General features: G+C 39.0%; 1 protein-coding gene across 2 annotated transcripts in view; it reads left to right on the forward strand.

The window, feature by feature from the left end:
- The window catches only part of LOC306873488 (regulating synaptic membrane exocytosis protein 1-like), a gene marked incomplete at its 5' end in the record, with an annotated part of 74,884 nt that overhangs the window by 4,549 nt on the left and 51,284 nt on the right, over positions 1-19,051 (forward strand). Inside the window, 2 exons of one of the 2 annotated variants that reach the window (XM_079422817.1) lie at positions 7,173-7,386; positions 11,683-11,703. In XM_079422817.1, the coding sequence (XP_079278943.1) occupies positions 7,173-7,386; positions 11,683-11,703 (235 nt within the window). The remainder of the gene's footprint in view (positions 1-7,172; positions 7,387-11,682; positions 11,704-19,051) is intronic. The other variant, XM_079422816.1, reaches the window with a different exon arrangement.

The following is a 19,051-nucleotide window of genomic DNA, read 5'->3' on the forward strand; positions in this document are numbered from 1 at the left end:
TGAAATATTAAAAAATTGAGCACGTCATGGGCTTCTCTTGATGTTCCCTGTCTATTTTAAACCTGTTTATTTTTTACCTTCCCTCATGAATTCTTAGATTTAATAGTCTGAGTTGATTCAGAGCAATATGAACCTATTTTCTTTGAGATGTGAATAGGTTCATCTGTTTTTCTAACACTAAACTGTTCGGACTAAGCACTGTGTTGATAGTTTAATAATTACAGCCAGGCAGTAGCCATTTCATGTTTGCACAAAAATGCTAAGAACATTTGACCTTCTTTGAGACACCTAGTTAACAAGTGATTCAGTAATGTTATTGGCTGTAGTTCATGGTTTTGAAGGTATTAGCATAGGTTATCATGAGATCCTTGTTAATACTGGGACTATAAAAACAGGGCATCCTCTTACATGATGTGGAAAGTGTGAAAAAGCGATAGAAAAGTTGCCTTTTTAGCACTCAACAACATGAAAATTTAATAAACAAGCGTTCTGCAGGGGTTGCCTGGGAATTCTTTATGTGTGTGTGTCTGTGTGTGTGTGTGTGTGTGACCGGCTAGTCAGAGAAATCCCCAATTCACCAATGCAGTGTTGACCAATTCAATCACTCATGGCATCACATCAATGCATCAGTGAATGCAATGCATATATTGGCATATTTATGGGTTACACACAAACACACACACACACACACACACACACACACACGAAAACACTCTCTTGAAGCACCTTGGAGATGTTGCCACAGTTCTTCTGGAATAAGTCTGTCTCAGTTTGTTCTCAGTTTCTTCATGTCATTCCAGACAGACTCTGTAATATCACTGGATTATCACAATTAATGGCAAATTGAATGTTTGGAAATGTAAACTGATATTTCCTACTGACACACTACAGCAAAATATAACAATAGAAAATATAACTGACTTAAAACCATTTTTTTGTTGGTGAAAATACTAGTAGCCTAAGACTTTTGCACAGTACACATCCTATTTAAATATACTATTATACACTATTTGAATAGTTATCAAATAACTCGTATGAAAAAATGGAAAATCGGAAAAGAAAACCGGAAGTCTTGTCAGTGAATATCGAAAAAATGAAGGGAGAGTTAGTGAGAGAGAATAAGAGAGTAGGCATAGGGTCCATTACAAAAAGCACTAAAGGCACTTAGTCTATAAATACATAAAACTTCCCTACAGCAATAGCAACAGCTTCACTATCAACAAAGTACAGCAAAGTAGAAGATGCTGGGCATTTTTATTCCCGGTACATGTGTGTTTGTTGTGATTTTAAATACTTATGTTAATTTCACGCCTTTCCTAAAGGAATCATATATCATAGGCATAATTATTAATAACATGAGACAATGGATACAGTGGATTTTTATCATATGGATTACTGTCAATTTAGAGGTGGTTAAAGGATTTTCCTATTTTGCAAATAATTTTCTAAAGAGAATAGCCTGCGCAAAAGGCTATTGCATTTGTTCATTGCTATGGGGTTGCTAGGGTGTTAAAAGTGGTTGTTTGCTGTTATATTATTGTCTCTAAAAATCAATGGACTTTCTTTGTGATCAGGTTTCTGAGTGTTCCCTCAGATGAAATCTGGCAGACCAAACTGACCAAACGTAAGCTGTTTGCATTTGCATAATTTCTAGGGCATTACTTACAGTATTCTCAGTTGTTTTTAGTACATTGCTGTGAAGATTTTAGGGTGCCCAAGTCAAAAAGACTATGATTTTCTGATCATTAGATATGGGTCTAAATGCTTTTTATACATTTGTGGTCATAAATTTACATACAGTACAGCCTGCAGAATTTGCTAAATATTTTGTTATAATGAATAAAATATTGCATGTTGTTTTTGTTTAGTGCCCTGAACAAGCTTAAAACTCCTGACTCTAAATGAATTGTGTTGCCTTGTGTGAAATAATGAATGTTTGCATATTTTGTGAGTCCACCGTCTGAAAAGATGTATCTCAAATTCATCATTTATTGTTGGAAAGGATTCAGCGTCTCAATTATATGTAAACTACTGAACTGGGTTATTTTAGTAATTAAAAAACAAAAACAAAACAAAAACATGAAATTTTAATTATCTTTTTCTTTTTGATGGATTCTGCAAGGTTTATGGAAATTCATGACCACAATATATAAAAATGTCAAAATTAGCATGTTAACTCAGGTGATTAATTTCAGTTTAACGGCGTTAAAAATATTTAACGCATGGGTGGATCTAGGGTTGGCCACCCCACTCACAACTGCTGCTTCTGTCTCTTTTTTTCTAGACAAGAATTGTGTTTATTTAGACACGGAACGCCTCTACAACCACATCAAACTTTAAGACCAGAAGTAAGTCAAAAAAGGTATAGAGCTGCGAGAAAGATACATGTTAGATCTGTGACATGTTAAAGTAATAGCAGCCAAATAACCTAATAACCTGTCTGTTAATCAAAGAACAAAAGAAAAAAGAGGAAATCAATAACTTTTATAGCTTTAAGGATTCATCTCTATTTAATTTAGAATTTCCTAGTGTTTGATAATTCAATTTATTTAATTTCTATATATTTCCAACTTGCTGAAGGGCACAGGACAATGGTTAAATATTAGGAAAAAAATAACAATTTTCTAGAGACATCAGTAGTATTGGTTATAAGTAATACTCACCTTCAGTTATAAAAAAAAGATGACATTAAACAAATATTAGAAATATACTGTCTTTATGTTGTTTGTACATTAATTTGAAGATTGAATGTGGAATTATTGCAGTATAACAGTATATGTAAAAACTTTTAATTGCGATTAATTTCAGAACAAAATGTGTGATTAATTAGTTCATGTTTTTTAATCGATTGACCGCACTAATTTTTACTTGAGCCTATTTCCATAAATTTGTATTTACTTAAGTATGACAGATAAAACTGTAACCACTGACCATAGTGACTTCAGCCTCTCCTTTATTATCACTATGTTTCTACATTGCTTTCTCTCTTTTGCCTCCCCTATGATGGATAAGAATAGATTTCAACCTATGAGCTGATTCACCGATCGATACTTCTCTTTCTTTCCGCTGCTCTGTATCTAGTTTCAAATGGATGCAATGGGTGAAAATATAGATTTTACTTTTATGAATGAACTTCACTTATAGGTGGTTATTATGAATCTTGCAATATTTATATTTTAAGATTGTATTTTTTAAATTGTTTTTTGTTTTGTTCTGTGTAATTATACTAATCACTCTACAAATTGTATTTTCCAAGTTCATAGTAATTTATAAATTCACTGAAAGCCTAAATGTCCTCTGCATGGGGTTGAGTCATGTCTGTGTGGGCATTTTTCTGGTGTGTCCTGAGTGCTGATTCAACTAGACACTTTCAATTAATTTAAAAATAAAAAGAGAGAGAGAGAGAGACCCAGTCAAGGCAGCAGCCGGGAATCATCAAGTGAGATGGAAATAGTCCCTTTTCTCTGCTCTCCACCTTTTTCTGTGTTGCCCTTCTTGTCTCTCTTCCTCTCCCTATCTGGTCTTCCATCTGTCCATCCATCCTTGCTGTCTTGCTCACACCTACTCTTCTGATGTAATCAACGGGTGATAATTACTAGCCAGGCCATGTCTGAGAAAAAGGAGAGAGAGAGCGAGGGACAGAGAGATTTCTTGTGTCTGTGGGGTATTTTAAGGCCATGCATGGATCATAACTAGAGCAATGAGGAGCTGTACAGAGAATACACAAAAACTAGAGGGGAATTTCCTTTTCACAGTTATACAAATTACTCTTAGCCTTTTTCCATTTAATTATAATATTACAAGGGATAGCTTCACACTATTGTGAGTATATTGCTTATATACAACAGTTCAAGAAGAAGTTAATATTGTGTTATATAGACACAAAAAAATAGTTATATGAATTAAATATCTATTGTTAGGATTATTTCATTTATTTAGAGATATTTATTATATAGATGTTTATTTAACTAAAGCACTGCCTTAGCAATTTGAAGATTGCACTAAGCTGTATCTTTATAAGATTTATTTTGATTCATTGTGTAGCCCTAGTAGTATGAATGTTTTGTTTTAGTGAGTGATTCATTGAGTCACTGAAAAAGGTGGTTATTTGTTTTGTTCCTGAATGAATGAGTGTGTTTGAATGCATAATGATTCAATGACTCAGTCATATAGACTTTCAGTTTGTCGTAGCAATTTAACTTGCAAAAATGTTTAGTGAAAAATCCACACTTATGCATTAAGAGTCTATCTGGAACATGTAAAACAGAAGTGGATTTTATACAAACAATGAACAGTCCCAGTGCTGTTAGACTGTATCCTTGCACTCTTGGCGAATCGAATTTGAGCACTGGAACTAAAAGTTTTATAATTATTAATGTTTTCAGTGAAGTTGTTAAATCTGATATCATCATACACACAAACAAATGTTTACTATATTTTGGTCAAGATTTTGGGTGTCCCTATGTTGTGTCTTACTGTCTTGGCAGAATGAGGTCATCCTTGTGTTCTCTGATCCCACAAGGAATTTTCAGTCACACAACAAAGTTGAAGGAAAGCTCAAAGTCCTCAAAGGTTTCCTGATGTTTTAAAAGAGAAATCCCAAATACATCATCTTTTTTGGTCTGCTCCTGGGATTTCGCACAGCTAAGTTACAAATTACAAAGTTATATTTATACCTCACAGTGATATCATCAGAGGCTGCCTTAGAGTTAAAGGGATATTTCACCCATAAATAAAAATTATGTCACCACTTACATAATTTACCCATTAACTTCTATAGCATTTTTTCCATAATATGGAAAATGGACCAGCAATTGTTTGGTTAACCACATTCTTCCAAATATCTAGCCTATTTTTTTGTGTTCAGCAGAAGAAAGAAACTCATACAAGTTTGGGACAACTTGAGGGTGAGTATATGATGACAGAGTTTTCATTTTTGGATGAACTATCCCTTTAAGCTGCTATTTTAGTACTTTTTTAGCCTTTTGCGAAGGTGCAGAAAGACCACAGTTCAACCCTCAGAGCTAACCTCAGTCTGTTCTAACAGAAATCTATTAATGTTTACTTGTATTGGTGTTTCTGTTTTGGTCCATTGACCAGCCATGTTTTCTATATTGGTGAATCACTGGATCTAGATTTAGCCATATCAGCAACCTTTTTAACTTTGAAACACAGAACAATTCAGAATCTAATTTAAACCGGAAAATTAGTTTGTACATTTCTATTAAGATTTATGGTTCTTAGTTCTATATTTAGAGTCTATAGGCCCTAGTTCCAGTCTTTAATGTTTAGACTTAAGGGTCTTAAAAAATTAAAATAAAAATCTCATCATCATTCTCAACACAAAAGGTGACTATGAGAAGTAGTTTCAGTTATGCCGTTATTCAGTTATATATAAGTTATAAGATAGATAGATAGAATTTTTTGCAGGCTTTTGGCGTTTGATTAGGTCTAATGTGAATGATTTGTTTCATATTTTATGTTTTGGTGTTATATTATTAATATTTAATGTTTTTTTATTTTTAAATTATATACTATTTATGTGCAGCACTTTGGTCAATTTTTATTGTTTTGAAAGTGCTTTATAAATCAAGGTTGAGTTGAGATGGATGGATAGATAGTATATTCTGTGTATTTTACGGAAGATGGTTATAAGGGTTCGAAATGACAGTGACACGAGGGTGAGTAAACAATGACAGAATTTCCATTAATAGGTGAACTGTTTCTTTAAGAGGTGTAGAGCTGGCTTACTTGTGTTTCCATGATGGCTGGAGACCTGGTCCCTTGCTATCATGACAGCTGTTCCCAGCTGAGCGCATTGACCCAAAAGACTCAATTCTCTCCACCTCAGCAGCATTCTCTGGGGTCAACATCGTCTAATGTAACTCTAGTAAACTTAAAGAGGTTTTCCCATAAGTGGTTGGATTGGTTGTATTGCTTTCCTGAAAAATAACTTTATGTTTGTAATCTTCATTCTTCTGGAAATCCATAAACATTTTTGTCTCATTTAGAAGATCTTTTGCCAAACCTTATTCAATATGTGTCTATAAATGCACATAAAATGTCCATAAATCTCCTTAAGCACATCCACTCATAACCTTAAAAAGGTCACTTTTCCTCTGCCAATGATTCATCCTTGTCGCCACGCCTTCGACTTCCCACGTAACGCTTCATCCTGACTGCGTAATATAGCATCACTGGCCAAGACTCCCCAAAGTCACAACCTCCATCCAGATACCTGGGACTGCAGTCTGCTGTCTGATTCCAGAAGGGAAACTGCAAATGTGGTCAAGCAAGAGAGAACGCTAGCATTTACAGTCATGGATACCAGAAGTCGTGGGAAGTGTGCTTTTGTTAGAGAGTTTCAGTGGATTCTGGAGTCGCTGTTTTATGCAGGTTTGGGATTTTGAAAGGAAATTGCAGATCATGGCTGTTCGCCACAAACAGAGGTGATGCTTTGCACTTGCTTTTGCAGTTTTGTTTTCTTGAAGAATGATTTTTACTGCAGTGTAACCGTAGTACATTTAATGGGGTTGAACAAAACTGGGGGATATTGAGTAGAAGCTGAGGATGAACGTTTTTGGTTACCTGTCAACCTATAATGTTGGAGGCAACTTTTACAAAGAAATGCGTGCAATGAATTCACAATTTACAATGAGCTGTGCTTTTTATTTTTTCAGGGGAATCTATTTTAAATGGCTTAATTTCTTTATCGTGGTCATTAGAGGTGCTAACCACTTGCTATAAGAGAACTGTTATGCTAATGTGATGTTCCTTTGAGAAATGTTTCTGGAACGAAGCCTGATCTTTTTAAAGCTGACAGCAGCGCCTCATTGGCAATTCATTAACAGTTTATTTTTATTCCAGTGAAGGGAGAAGACAAACAAAGCAGAGTTAGGTTACAATTCAGATTAAGTATGTGAAAGAATGAATTTTGAAAAGACCCCTAACTATAAGACACATTTTGGATATAATATGACATGTGCTAAATGCTGTCCATCACCCCAATAGTTCATACACGTTGTCAGGATACATTCATGTTTATCTGGAAAATTTTAGTTGATCGTCTGCAATACTTCATAACAATGTTAATAGTTTAAGTTGTAAATAACAGTTTTTCACACAATACAAACAAACTAACAAATGTTTCTCCCTCTTTTATTTTCTGTCAGGACACTGCACCAGCAGTTTGAGAGTTATAAGGAGCAGGTGAGGAAGATTGGGGCAGAAACGAAACGACAGCAGGCTGTCCATAAAGATGATGCACCTACCTGTGGCATTTGCCGTAAGACCAAGTTTGCAGATGGCTGTGGGCATCTGTGCTCCTACTGCCAGACCAAGTTCTGCGCCCGCTGTGGGGGAAGAGTGTCGCTGCGCTCAAATAACGTAAGAACCCACTGAGAGACTTTCATTGCTTTTTTCTACTCACCCTCCATGTTATCAGTTCCATTTCATTTTTAAATTTCATTTGTTTTATCTTGCTTGCCTGAGTGTTCTTTTCTATGTAACTACACATCGGTTGTTTGGTTGATTCCCTAATGGGGAATTTGCTGAATCTGTATAAACCATACAATTCAGAGCGATTACAGAGTCCAAATCCAGAATCCGAACAGTTAATCTCAGCTTCTCCTATCCGCACAAGTCTACAGATTTGGACTGTGAATCCAAACCACCCACAGCTCCTCTGAGTTTTATAAAGGCTCTTCTTTGAGTGAAATCTTCATTGACTTTGCTAAGAACCAGCAGGGTAATGTGTGGGACTGTTTCCAGCAGCACAACATGCGAGGGTCTATTTTAGGATCTCATCCTTGCCTGCTGTCTCTAAAGACGCCCCCCCTCCTCTAGAGTGTCTTACCTGAGAATGGACTCATCTCACTGGGCATGCTGAGGAACAATCTGCCTTATTTCCGTCCTGCCCAGCTGGGTGAGGTTCCCTACTGTCACGTATAGTCCATTTCAAAGTTTTCAATAAGGAATAGTAACAGTGGGGCTCTAAAAGCATTTTTCTGTATTTACTGTTAATATGACATTATAATGGTGTTTACATTAGGGATGCACAATACATTGGTATCATATTAATAATTGGTCTGTATTGGTGATTTTAAGCTTTAATTCTGCCATTTCATTTTAAGATTTAGATCATCATCTAGAACTAACTTTTATAAACATTCTGTCATCAATTACTTATTAAAGTATTTTTTTAATGAAACCTGAGAGATTCCTGTGCTTCCAGTTCTCGTACTGTTGACAATATGTGAACATTTTGGTGGAATGGAGGGAAAGAAATCTCTGATGTAATAAAAATATTGTTTATTGTAAAATATCTTTTGTTTTATTTATCATTATATAATTAGAAAAAAATTATGAGTTTGTAACAACATGAGGGTGAGTAATTGATGACAAAATTTTATTTTTTAGTTGAACTATACTTCTAACGATATAGAAAAATAATATGCCAAATTATTTAACATTTTTACATGCATGACAGAGTGATTTGGTGTGCAAATATAACATACATTGGTGTATACAAATAAGTTCATTTTCATGAAAAAGTACACCAATCTTTATTATTGTTTTTAAAGGCATAGTAAATTCTATTTCAGACCAGATATGTTAACTTGATTTATAACTCTGAAGCAACTGAACTAACCATTTTTTTTTCAAGAATTATCTAACAGCATCCCAGAGGTTCCTCCTCTGTTATTATGAGGACTTATTTTCTTATTCAAACTGTATTTTTCAGAACAAGTTTCAAAGCAAATTAATCTATCTTTCATACTGTATACTGTATATGAACACTCCTAAACGTAAAAACTCAGTGATACAGAAGAACCATTTTTAGTTCCCCAAAGAACCTTTCAGTAATCTGTTCTTAAACTAACCATTCTTTTCTTAGTGTGAAGAACATTTTAATAATCTAAAAAACTTTTTCCACTTAAAATAAGAACGTTTTGTGGAATAGAAAGATTCCATGTATCTTAAAGGTTCTTCATGGAACCATCAATGGCAATAAAGAGCCTTTATTTTAAAAGTGTAGATGCTGTGATGCCTAAATGCCCAAATTCATTTAACGTAATTACATATCAGTTATATAAATAAATTATATCAGCCATTAAATGAAAATAGATATTTTTAGTATCAGCCAGAATTTCTGTATTGCTGTATACACAATTCTTAAACTACATTTTATTGTATATGTGTATATAACAAACAGAGGTAGAGTATCCGTAAGTGTGTATGCCAGAGTTTTTAAGTGCTTTCCATCCTGTCAAGGGTTTCTGCCCCAGCCTTGATCCCTCAGACTCGCTTTTATGCTAATCAAAAATGGTTAGATTAATATTTTCTTCTGAGAATTAGTTTTTTTCCTTCAGATAATTCTCATGGTAAAGATCAATTGGTGTCAAATTCTCCTAGCCAGCACCCAGGATCAATCAATACCTTGAAAGGCCAAGGCTGCAACAGAGCACAGCTGTAGTTCTTGTGTTTCCCTGTTGGGGGCATTACGGAGACAAAGTCATGGACAGACCTCCTAAATCAAACACAATTTGTCTAAGAAATATGACGCACAGGCACAGATTCAGCGAGTCCTCACAGTGTTGAACAAGCATCCTGTGAGGCTGCTTGGACCCCTCATCTGTGTTTTGTGATGCTCTCCTTTGGGTATGAGTGGAGAACATGTCTAGAGGTGTCAGTTCTGTTCTCACATTTAATCTCTACCAGAGAGCCATACATGACCATTGTTGGACATGTCTGTTGTTATGAATAGAAAACAAACCTTTGATCACCCAGTTCAGTGTTACATGTATTAAACATGTATTAAAATGACAATTATTAAAGCATCTTTGATTGCCCTTGCCACTCTCTATGCATATGTCTGTTTTGACGCACAAGAGAAAACTCGGTTGCTTCACTAACACTTTTTCCTCCCACTCTTCCCTCTCCCCATCTCTTTTTCACACACTCTTTCTTTCCATTTCTCACCATTTATTTTCAATTTTAATTTCACACTTTTCTCCTCCACCTCCAATCCTCCTCCTTACCCCCACTACCTCTGTTTGCTTGTCTTTCACTCTCTGCTTCCTGGACTGCATGACTCAAGGAGGATAAAGTGGTTAGAGTTCTTCTTTTCTTTTTGCTGTGTGCTCTGCTAATGTGATTTGAGGAAACTGTGTAACGTCTGAATGTGCACAATCACAGGATTGAATGGACTAATTACATTTCTATTGCTAATATAAGAAGCTGTGTATGTACATGTATGTGAGAGAGTGATTTGAATCTATTGCAAAACCTTCAGTAAAAAAAGCAAGTTAATTTGCTCAAAAAAAAAAAAACCTGGCAGCTGTGGATGCCAGAAATTCACTGTAAAAACACTGTGACAATGTTTCAGTTATTGTGGGATGGTATATTGGTGCCTGTAAGTTTTACAACTTATAACAGTGAGTGATATACTATATCTTAAAATGTACTGAAAACCACTAAATTAATATTACAGGTGGTACAATAGAAAGCCTGATGAATCATCATGACTCAGAGTTTGTCGTAAGTGGACAATAGACAGTGCACAGGGATATACACAAAAACAAAACACTAGCAGGATAATACACATAAAACTAACAATGCAAAAATGTTAACCTAATAACAGAATATGCAACAAAAAATAACATGATGTACATCACTGATAACAAATACAAGAAGAAACAATTTAACTTTTGTGCTGCACCGATTATTATTTTTTTTAACCAAATTTGGTGTTCCTGATCAAAAATTACTGGTCTACTGAGAAATTGCTTGTAAATTTCTCGCTATTCTATATTATTATTACCAAATCTTGGCCCCTCTTATGCACCTCAGTTCTTGAGTGAACATTGTCAAAATTATTGACAAATAATACTTTTTTTTCACTCAAAAAGTGAAACGTTTCACTTAAAGTTACATAAACTCGCTTAATAATTCAATAAAAGATTATTGAAGCTTATGATCAATCAGTATCAAAAAGAACACGCACATATAACATAATCAAGTACATAAAACCTGTACTATTTGAAATAAAACAAGTTAATGAAAAGGTTTAATCGAAGATTTGGTGATAAATATAGCATAATATAGCAAGAGATATATAAGCAGTTTTTTGTAGGTTGGTCGTTTTTGACTAGGAACACCACAAGTGCAACAAAATGCGGGGGGGGGGGGGGGGGGGGGGGGGTCATTGTTTTGGAAGTCGTTATACCCTGTGGGAGCAAAGTCAGTAATTTTTTGTCCAATGTGATAACTAGCGTTTTCATGAAAAAGAAAATCCTCAAATGGGCCAAAATCCCTGCTTGGGTCAAAATGACCAAAACACAACATGAGGGTTAAATAAAATATAACCATATGTGATGTGTCATGCATAGACATCTGGGATGTCCTTTTGCTGTTTTTTACAGTAAATTCTTCAGTAATTCATACTTCTTACTTGTAAAAAAAATAAATAATATTTTGTGGTATATGGTAGGGTAACTTACAGTTAAACTATTAAAAGGTTTTTATTGTAACATTTTTACAACTGTTCCAAACATTATTTTCAGTGTACAGGCATTGTCATGGCATTGTGTTGTAAAATTCAGTTGATTTTTTCTGCAATATTGAGCACAAACAAAATTTGACTAATATTACGCCCATTATTTGTCTTCTGTTCATGCAAAGTGTCTCATAGGGAAAGACAGGGTAAGACATTCTGAGTATTGTAGATTCTGCATGGGCAACACCAATTCTTTCCTCATGAGAGCCAGCTAATAGGAAACTAGCATGTGTTGGCTGAACCCCATCCCCCTCCCTTCCTTGTTGCTACCGCCAGGGATGCTGAAGTCGTTGCCACAGCAAGGGGGTTAGGGGAATAGGGTATTTGGATTTGTTGGAATATTGATGTCTCACAACTGGTTGCTCTTTAGTCAAATGGGTTTAACTTAATCATTATGTAAACTGCGCTTACATGATTTTCAGCAGTGACGTTCCGAACATAGAATGGATTCCCTTTCACTTAAAGTGCTACCAGTGATGAGAAAATGCTTATCTGTGCATGTTCACTGCACCTGCTTGTGCCCTGGGACTGCAATAGGTATGCCACGGGGTGAAACTTCAAGGTTAAACTTCAAGGTTTTAGCACGTAATGTTATGGTCGCAATTCACTTTGTTAGTATTGATGAAGCACACAGAGAAAAATACTTGCCCTGCACTCCAGTGGTCACTTGTGACTTGTGCGGTTTTATGTGTGTGATGTGTTTCCTGTCAGGTGTCTGTGTTTATTGCTGTGTTTATGCTTGTTGTCTCTTTCTGAATGACTGGTAACGGTGTTGAGTTTATGCTGCAAAAATACAAATATATTTCCTTTCTTGCTTCTTTAGCATATACCTCTGAATGTTGCGTGTGGTTGTAATTAATCAATTTAGTAAAGAGCTCAGCTTTCATATAGGCAGAGTCTTTCCAACAGAAAGCCCAAAGTATGCTTTGTTTTGTACTTGTACACTTATCATATGTGTACAACCAAATGCATATTCTTCATTTGATAGCATACACTAACACAGTGATCGACACATGTGCACTAAAATGTTTAGGTAATAGAAATAAAAACAAAATCTGTCTTAGATTATCAAATTATAAAGCTATGATATAATTAAATAAGTAAATGCACTACGTGTTTCAGAGTAAAGTGCGGCACTGTGTTTGCTTACACGCGAGCAGCTTATGATCAATCAAAATTTTTATCAGAAAAAAAGGCAATTCCCTGTTTTTCCCCAAATTGTGCAGCCCTACTACAAGTTATGATTGATAAAAATGTTATGCACTCAGCAGTTTCAGTCGCACACAAAATAAATTGATTGATGTAAGAATGTTTAGAAAAAAACAGGCCATTATGTGTGTACTACACTGAAAAAAAGTGTGTGATTGACTTCCAAACAATTATCGCTCAGAAATTTCTAGTAAATATCGTAGAAAATTACAAAAAAAACCTCAATTTACACATTTAATGAAACATGAAATTTTTAAGTAGACAGACTGAAATAGTATTTTCTTGTAAAACATACTAACATAATCTGTTTTGTTTACAACTTCGAAAAAAAGTTTTTTTTTTACCGTGTATGCAGACGATGAAATTTCCATCATGCGCACTTTATACATACCCTAGCATGTATGTGTAAAAAACATACTCTGAACTTTTATGCTTCGCCGCCGCATCTCAGATTTCTTTGAATGAAGAGACTGAGGCGTGCAGCTCATAGCACGGCCAGTAACGCAGTACTCGTTCCCATATCTTAGGGAACTGAGGTTACAATAGTAACCGAGTACATTGTTGGTCAAGTGAACCCATGAGACTGCTTAACTAGCCGGAGGCAGCGAACTAAGCAGAAAGGACTCTGGCCTGCAAGGCAGGGACGTCCATGTTGTAAAACTTTACAAATGTGGATGGCGAGGACCAGCCGGTCGCCTCACAAATTTCCGAAGTGGACACCCCGCTGGACCATGCCCAGGAAGAGGCAATGCCTCTGGTGGAATGGGCTCTGACTCCAATGGGGCACTGCAAGCCCAAGGAGCAGTATGCTAGGGTGATAGCATCCACTAACCACCTGGAAATTATTTGCTTCGTAACAGGGCGACCTTTAGCGCAGTTACCGAAGCTGACAAAAAGCTGTTCTGATCTCCTGTGTGAGGCAGAACGCTCAATGTATACCCTCCAGAAAGGGCTGTAGGTCTCCTACTCGCTTAACCGACGCCAGCGCTAACAGCAGGGTGGTTTTAAGCGAGAGTGATCTGAGGCTCGTGGATTGCAATGGTTCAAACGGGGGGCCTTTCAAGGTCCTTAGTACAGTTGGTAAGTCCCAAGGTGGAACTGTACGAGGACACGGGGGGTTAATTCTCCTGGCGCCTCGTATAAACTGGACCACCGCACTATTCCTGCCCACCGATCGGCCAGCAATAGGGGCCGCTATGGCTGCTGCATAAACTTTGATGGTGGATGAGGAACGCTGTTTATCCAGCATCTCCTGCAAAAACGAAAGAACCACTGATACATCAGAGGTAGCCGGATCTAAGTTGCGGTCTTGGCACCAAGCAGAGAAAATAGACTATTTCAGAGCATAGAGGCGTCTGGTAGACGGGGCTCTAGCTTCTGCCATAGTGTTTAAGACACGCTCTGGGAGGTTGAAAGGCTCCCGTTGAGCGGCCACACATGCAGGGCCCATAACTCAGGCCGTGGATGCCACAGCGTGCCGTTCGCTTGAGAGAGAAGGTCCCGTCTCAAGGGAATGGGCCACGGGGCTGCTTCGAGCAGCTGGAATAACTCAGACACCCATGGCTGGTTCCTCAAGAGAGGGGCTATTAGAAGAAGCCTGTGCCGTTGTTCCCTGACTTGTCTGAGTACCTGCGGTAGCAGAGTTATCGGAGGGAACGCATAGAGCGGGAGGCTGGGCCACTCATGGGCCAGGGCATCCGTACTCTTCGTGAAATAGATTGGGCAATGAGAGTTGTCTTCTGAGGCGAAGAGGTCTACTCGAGCTCTGCCAAAGACTTCCCAGATTTTCTGAACCGCGAGCGGGTGGAGCGTCTATTCTTCTGAGGAGATGTTGTTCCTTGACAACATGTCCGCTCCTTGGTTCATTTTGCCCAGCCCATGTGTCGCCTTCAGTGAGCGCAGATTGGTCTGAGCCCAAACAAGAAGGTCCTTTCGACAGCGTGCAGAGGTGCTTCGAAACGAGGCCGCCCTGGTGATTTATGAATGACACCACGGATCTGCTGTCTGAGCGTATTAGCACATGGTGTCCCCTTATGTCCGGCAGGAAGAATTGACAGGCATGGCACTGTTAACATCTCTAGGCAGTTGATGTGCAGACCCGACTTCTCTTCGGACCAAAGGCCAAAGGTCGGTTTGCCCTCGCACAGTGCTCCCCAACCCTTGTTGGAAGCATCTGTCGTGACAACCTTCCTTCTGTGCACTGTGTCTAAGCTCACACCCTGCTTCAGCCAGAGGGGGTCCCTCCAATGGGTCAGGGCTGATACACAGGCCCGAGTCACCGTTATGCAATGGCGACCATGACGCCAAGCTGCAGATGGAACCCTCTGCTTCAGCCAGAACTTCATGGGCCGCATGCGAAGCAGGCCCAACTGAAGTACTGGCGAAGCTGCTGGCATAAGGCCCAGCATTTTCTGGAAATCCTTGAGCGGGTGGACGGAAGGAGGCTGCGCGGCGCTGAATAGTCATGGCTCGTTCCGCTGAGACAGTTGCTGTCATCTGCACCATCGATAACTGTCCCCAGGATAACTCGGCCAGAATGAGCCAGTCGTCGAGGCAGTTGAGGATGCGGATTCCCATCTGCCACAGAGGGGAGAGATCCGCATCCATGCATCGCGTAAAAGTGAGGGGAGCTAGGGACAGCCCAAATGGGAGGACCTTGTATTGATATGCCACCCCTTCGAATGTGAATCTCAAGAATCGTCTGTGATGGGGGATACCTGGATGTGAAAGTATGTGTCTTTCAGATCCAGTGATATGAACCAGTCCCCTGGGCATATTTGCGAGAGGATCTGTTTCAATGTGATCATCCTGAACGACCTTTTTACCAGGACATGACTCAGGAGTCTGAGATCTAGAATAGGTCGCAGGCCACTGTCTTTTTTGGGGACGAGGAAGTAGCGGCTGTAGAAGCCTGACTCGCTCTGGGCTGGAGGAACAATTTCTATGGCTCCCTTTACCAGCGGATTCATCACCACTTCAGCGTCCTCACTGCGCACTGTGGTGGTCTTCGAGCGAATCGGAGTGAATAACCTCGTCTTATTGTAGCCATTACCCACTCTGACACACCGGGGATGGCCTGCTAGTCCTTGGCCCGCGTGGCAAGAGATTGAATAGGCTCTAAAGACTGGCTGCATAAGGGCAGGACGCTTATGGTAGGCAGAAGAGGATATTTGCTCTGTTTTTGAAAATGTATGTATTTTATTTTGTCCGCTATCACAGCGGTCGAACGCCCGGGCGCTGGAGCGGGCCCGTGGGGAACCAATAACACACTTCCCTCTGTACCCAGCGCTGAGCGAGTTGACAAGAGGCACATTAGAGGCTGTTTGCAGGGTGGTCCGGCGGTGGCGAGACTCGGGTCCCTCCTCTTTCTGCCTGGATGATCAGGAGGACTTCTGAGACGCCGAATCCAAGGCGATCTTGGGCCGGGGTCCTTGGCGCTTCGGGAAGGGGTAGCTTCTTGCCGAGCGGGAACGCCCTCTATACTGCCGATCCTTAGGAGGTCGGGGTTCGGGAGTGGCTGGCGTTGGCTTGGAGTCGGCGCAGGCTTAGGGCAACTTAGGAAGAACTGGAACGTTTCGGGAGGAAGTGTCGTTTCACTTGAGACAACTTCTGAGCCTCCGTAAACTGCTCCGCAAAGCCCTCCACAGCTGGCCCGAACAGGCTGTTCGATGAGACCTTAGCGTCAAAGGTGGCGTTCCAACACTACCAGGCTGGAAATCGACCGCCTGATGGCCTGGGCGGTGGCTTTGGTGGCACGCAGGGCCAGGTCCGTCGCGCTCCTCAGGTCCCTGAGTGAAGCCGCATTGAGACCGTCCTCCTCGCTGGCGAGCATCTTGGCCTGGAAGACATGGAGCACAGCCATAGAGTGAAACAAGAATCTTGTTTCAAATATTCGTCGCTGAGATGCGGCGGCGAAGCGGCCGCTTATATAGCCAGAGGCCTCGCCCAATTAGGCGGGCTATGGCGGGCTGCATAGCCAGAGGCTCGCTCAGTGCCGCTGCCAAGCAATTGGTTCGATTTTATAGCACTGCACAAACCAATGGACGTGCAGTTTCACTGCGTGATTGAAAAGGCTTCAGTTGAAGAGGAAAATAGGAGTTTTTCCCATACAAGCGTCTTACAGATGCATTACGAGTGGAATATCGAAAGGGAACTAAAGTATAGTGTGGGCTTTAGCCATCAAGATGTGATTAATCACAGAGCAGATTGGATTTAGCATTTATGCTGTACCTGAACTATATACAGTATGCTAAAATGACTCGCTAGCGGAAATGTTTTGGAAAGCTAATGCAAAGATGATTCACGAGAAACATGCTTGTGGCTCACTAACAAGATAAAGAAACAATCTCTTCCTAAAAGCCTTTCAGCGCAGAAACTGCTTAGCTTAGCCGTTAGCCATGTTGTTAGGGAAAGGAATGAGTTTTATTTACCAGTGTAACACCTCCCTTCTGACCAGCAACAGGCTAAGGACTCTATTTATCCCTGTTCTGTTTACACGGCGTGCACAAATGCTGATGTGTGCACATGCTATTCCTCTTTTCAGTCCTCCAGTAGTAGAGCTAGCCAAGCAAATGTGAAAGTCCTTTAGGAGTCTGTTCTGTGGATTGATGTGCGGCAGGCCGGCAGTTAATGCAAGTATGGTATGTTTTCTCAAACAGAAAAGGGCATTGTAAATACTGGGAATTATGTTACAGTGTTTTTCTAAAGATCAAGGAACAATTTGGTTTCTCATTGTATGACCCCTTTAAATTAGTACTGACAGCCAAAGCAGCCTTTCACATGTGTCTGTATGCTTTAATATTAAAATTCCCTTGAGTGCTTCATTGGATCCAAGCAGTGTGGTTGTGTTTGTGTGATGTATGAGCAAGTTTTCTCTTTGGGGTGAGCAGTAGAGACTGTGTCAGCAGATCTGTCAGTTTTTGAGAGGAAGGCAGTTATTTTTCATAACTCATTTCTTCAGAAGTAGCACAGTTGAGCCCCGGTCCTTTTCCCCAGACCACTGCAGATGCAATAGACTGCCTTATTCCTCTCTGTCCCACCTGAATTCATTTCTCTTTAGCATCAAACCTATGTCACTGCTTTTGTTCTTTACAGCTAGTCATATCATTGTATTTACGAATTCATGTTTTTATTTGCTTTTAGGGCTGTGCAATTGAACAAAAAATCTATCTTAACATCTATCAATAAATACATACTTATATATGAAAAAAGCCACAAAAGGACTTCACTGAACATTTTTGATTGATGCAAACGAATCTAACTAAACTAAATTCACTGACACAAACACTGATATATGTAAAGGAATTCAAACTTAACAAAGTTTAAATAAGCTTTTAAAATATCTTAATTTGCTCATGCTCACAAGTTTTATGAGCCAGATTTGTCTATATAAGTTTTTACTTTTACTATCACAATAATGCAAATTAGACATTGAATTGAATCAAGTTTTGAATTAACTGACACAAACAGTTTGAACTGATTTACAGAAATGAATCAAATTTAACAGTGTTTATAAGAAATAACATTAAAACAAGAATGTTTGTTTTACTGACGTTTAAATAAGAAACGCTATTAAAATTATATGATAAATCCATTTTTTATAATTTACTTACTCAAAAATTTATTTTTTTAAATAAGAGTTTACAGTATCTCACAGACGTGAGTACACCCCTCACATTTTTGTAAATATTTTATTATATCTTTTCATGTGACAACACTGAAGAAATGACACTTTGCTACAATGTAAAGTAGTGAGTGTACAGCTTGTATAACAGTGTAAATTTGCTGTCCCCTCAAAATAACTCAACACACAGCCATTAATGTCTAAACCGCTGGCCACAAAAGTGAGTACACCCCTAAGTGAAAATGACAAAATTGGGCCCAATTAGCCATTTTCTTTCCCCAGTGTCATGTGACTCATTAGTGTTACAAGATCTCAGGTGTGAATGGGGAGCAGGTGTGTTTAATTTGGTGTTATCGCTCTCACTCTCTCATACTGGTCACTGGAAGTTCAACATGGCACCTCATGGCAAAGAACTCTCAGAGGATCTCAAAAAAGAATTGTTGCTCTACAAAGATGGCGTAGGCTATAAGAAGATTGCCAAGACCCTGAAACTGAGCTGCAGCACGGTGGCCAAGACCATTCAGCGGTTTAACAGCAGAAGTTCCACTCAGAACAGGCCTCACCATGTTCGGCCAAAGAAGTTGAGTGCACGTGCTCAGCGTCATATCCAGAGGTTGTATTTGGGAAATAGACGGATGAGTGCTGCTAGCATTGCTGCAGAG

The sequence above is a fragment of the Barbus barbus genome (assembly GCF_936440315.1).
Source record: "Barbus barbus genome assembly, chromosome: 8".
Taxonomy (NCBI): Eukaryota; Metazoa; Chordata; class Actinopteri; order Cypriniformes; family Cyprinidae; genus Barbus; species Barbus barbus.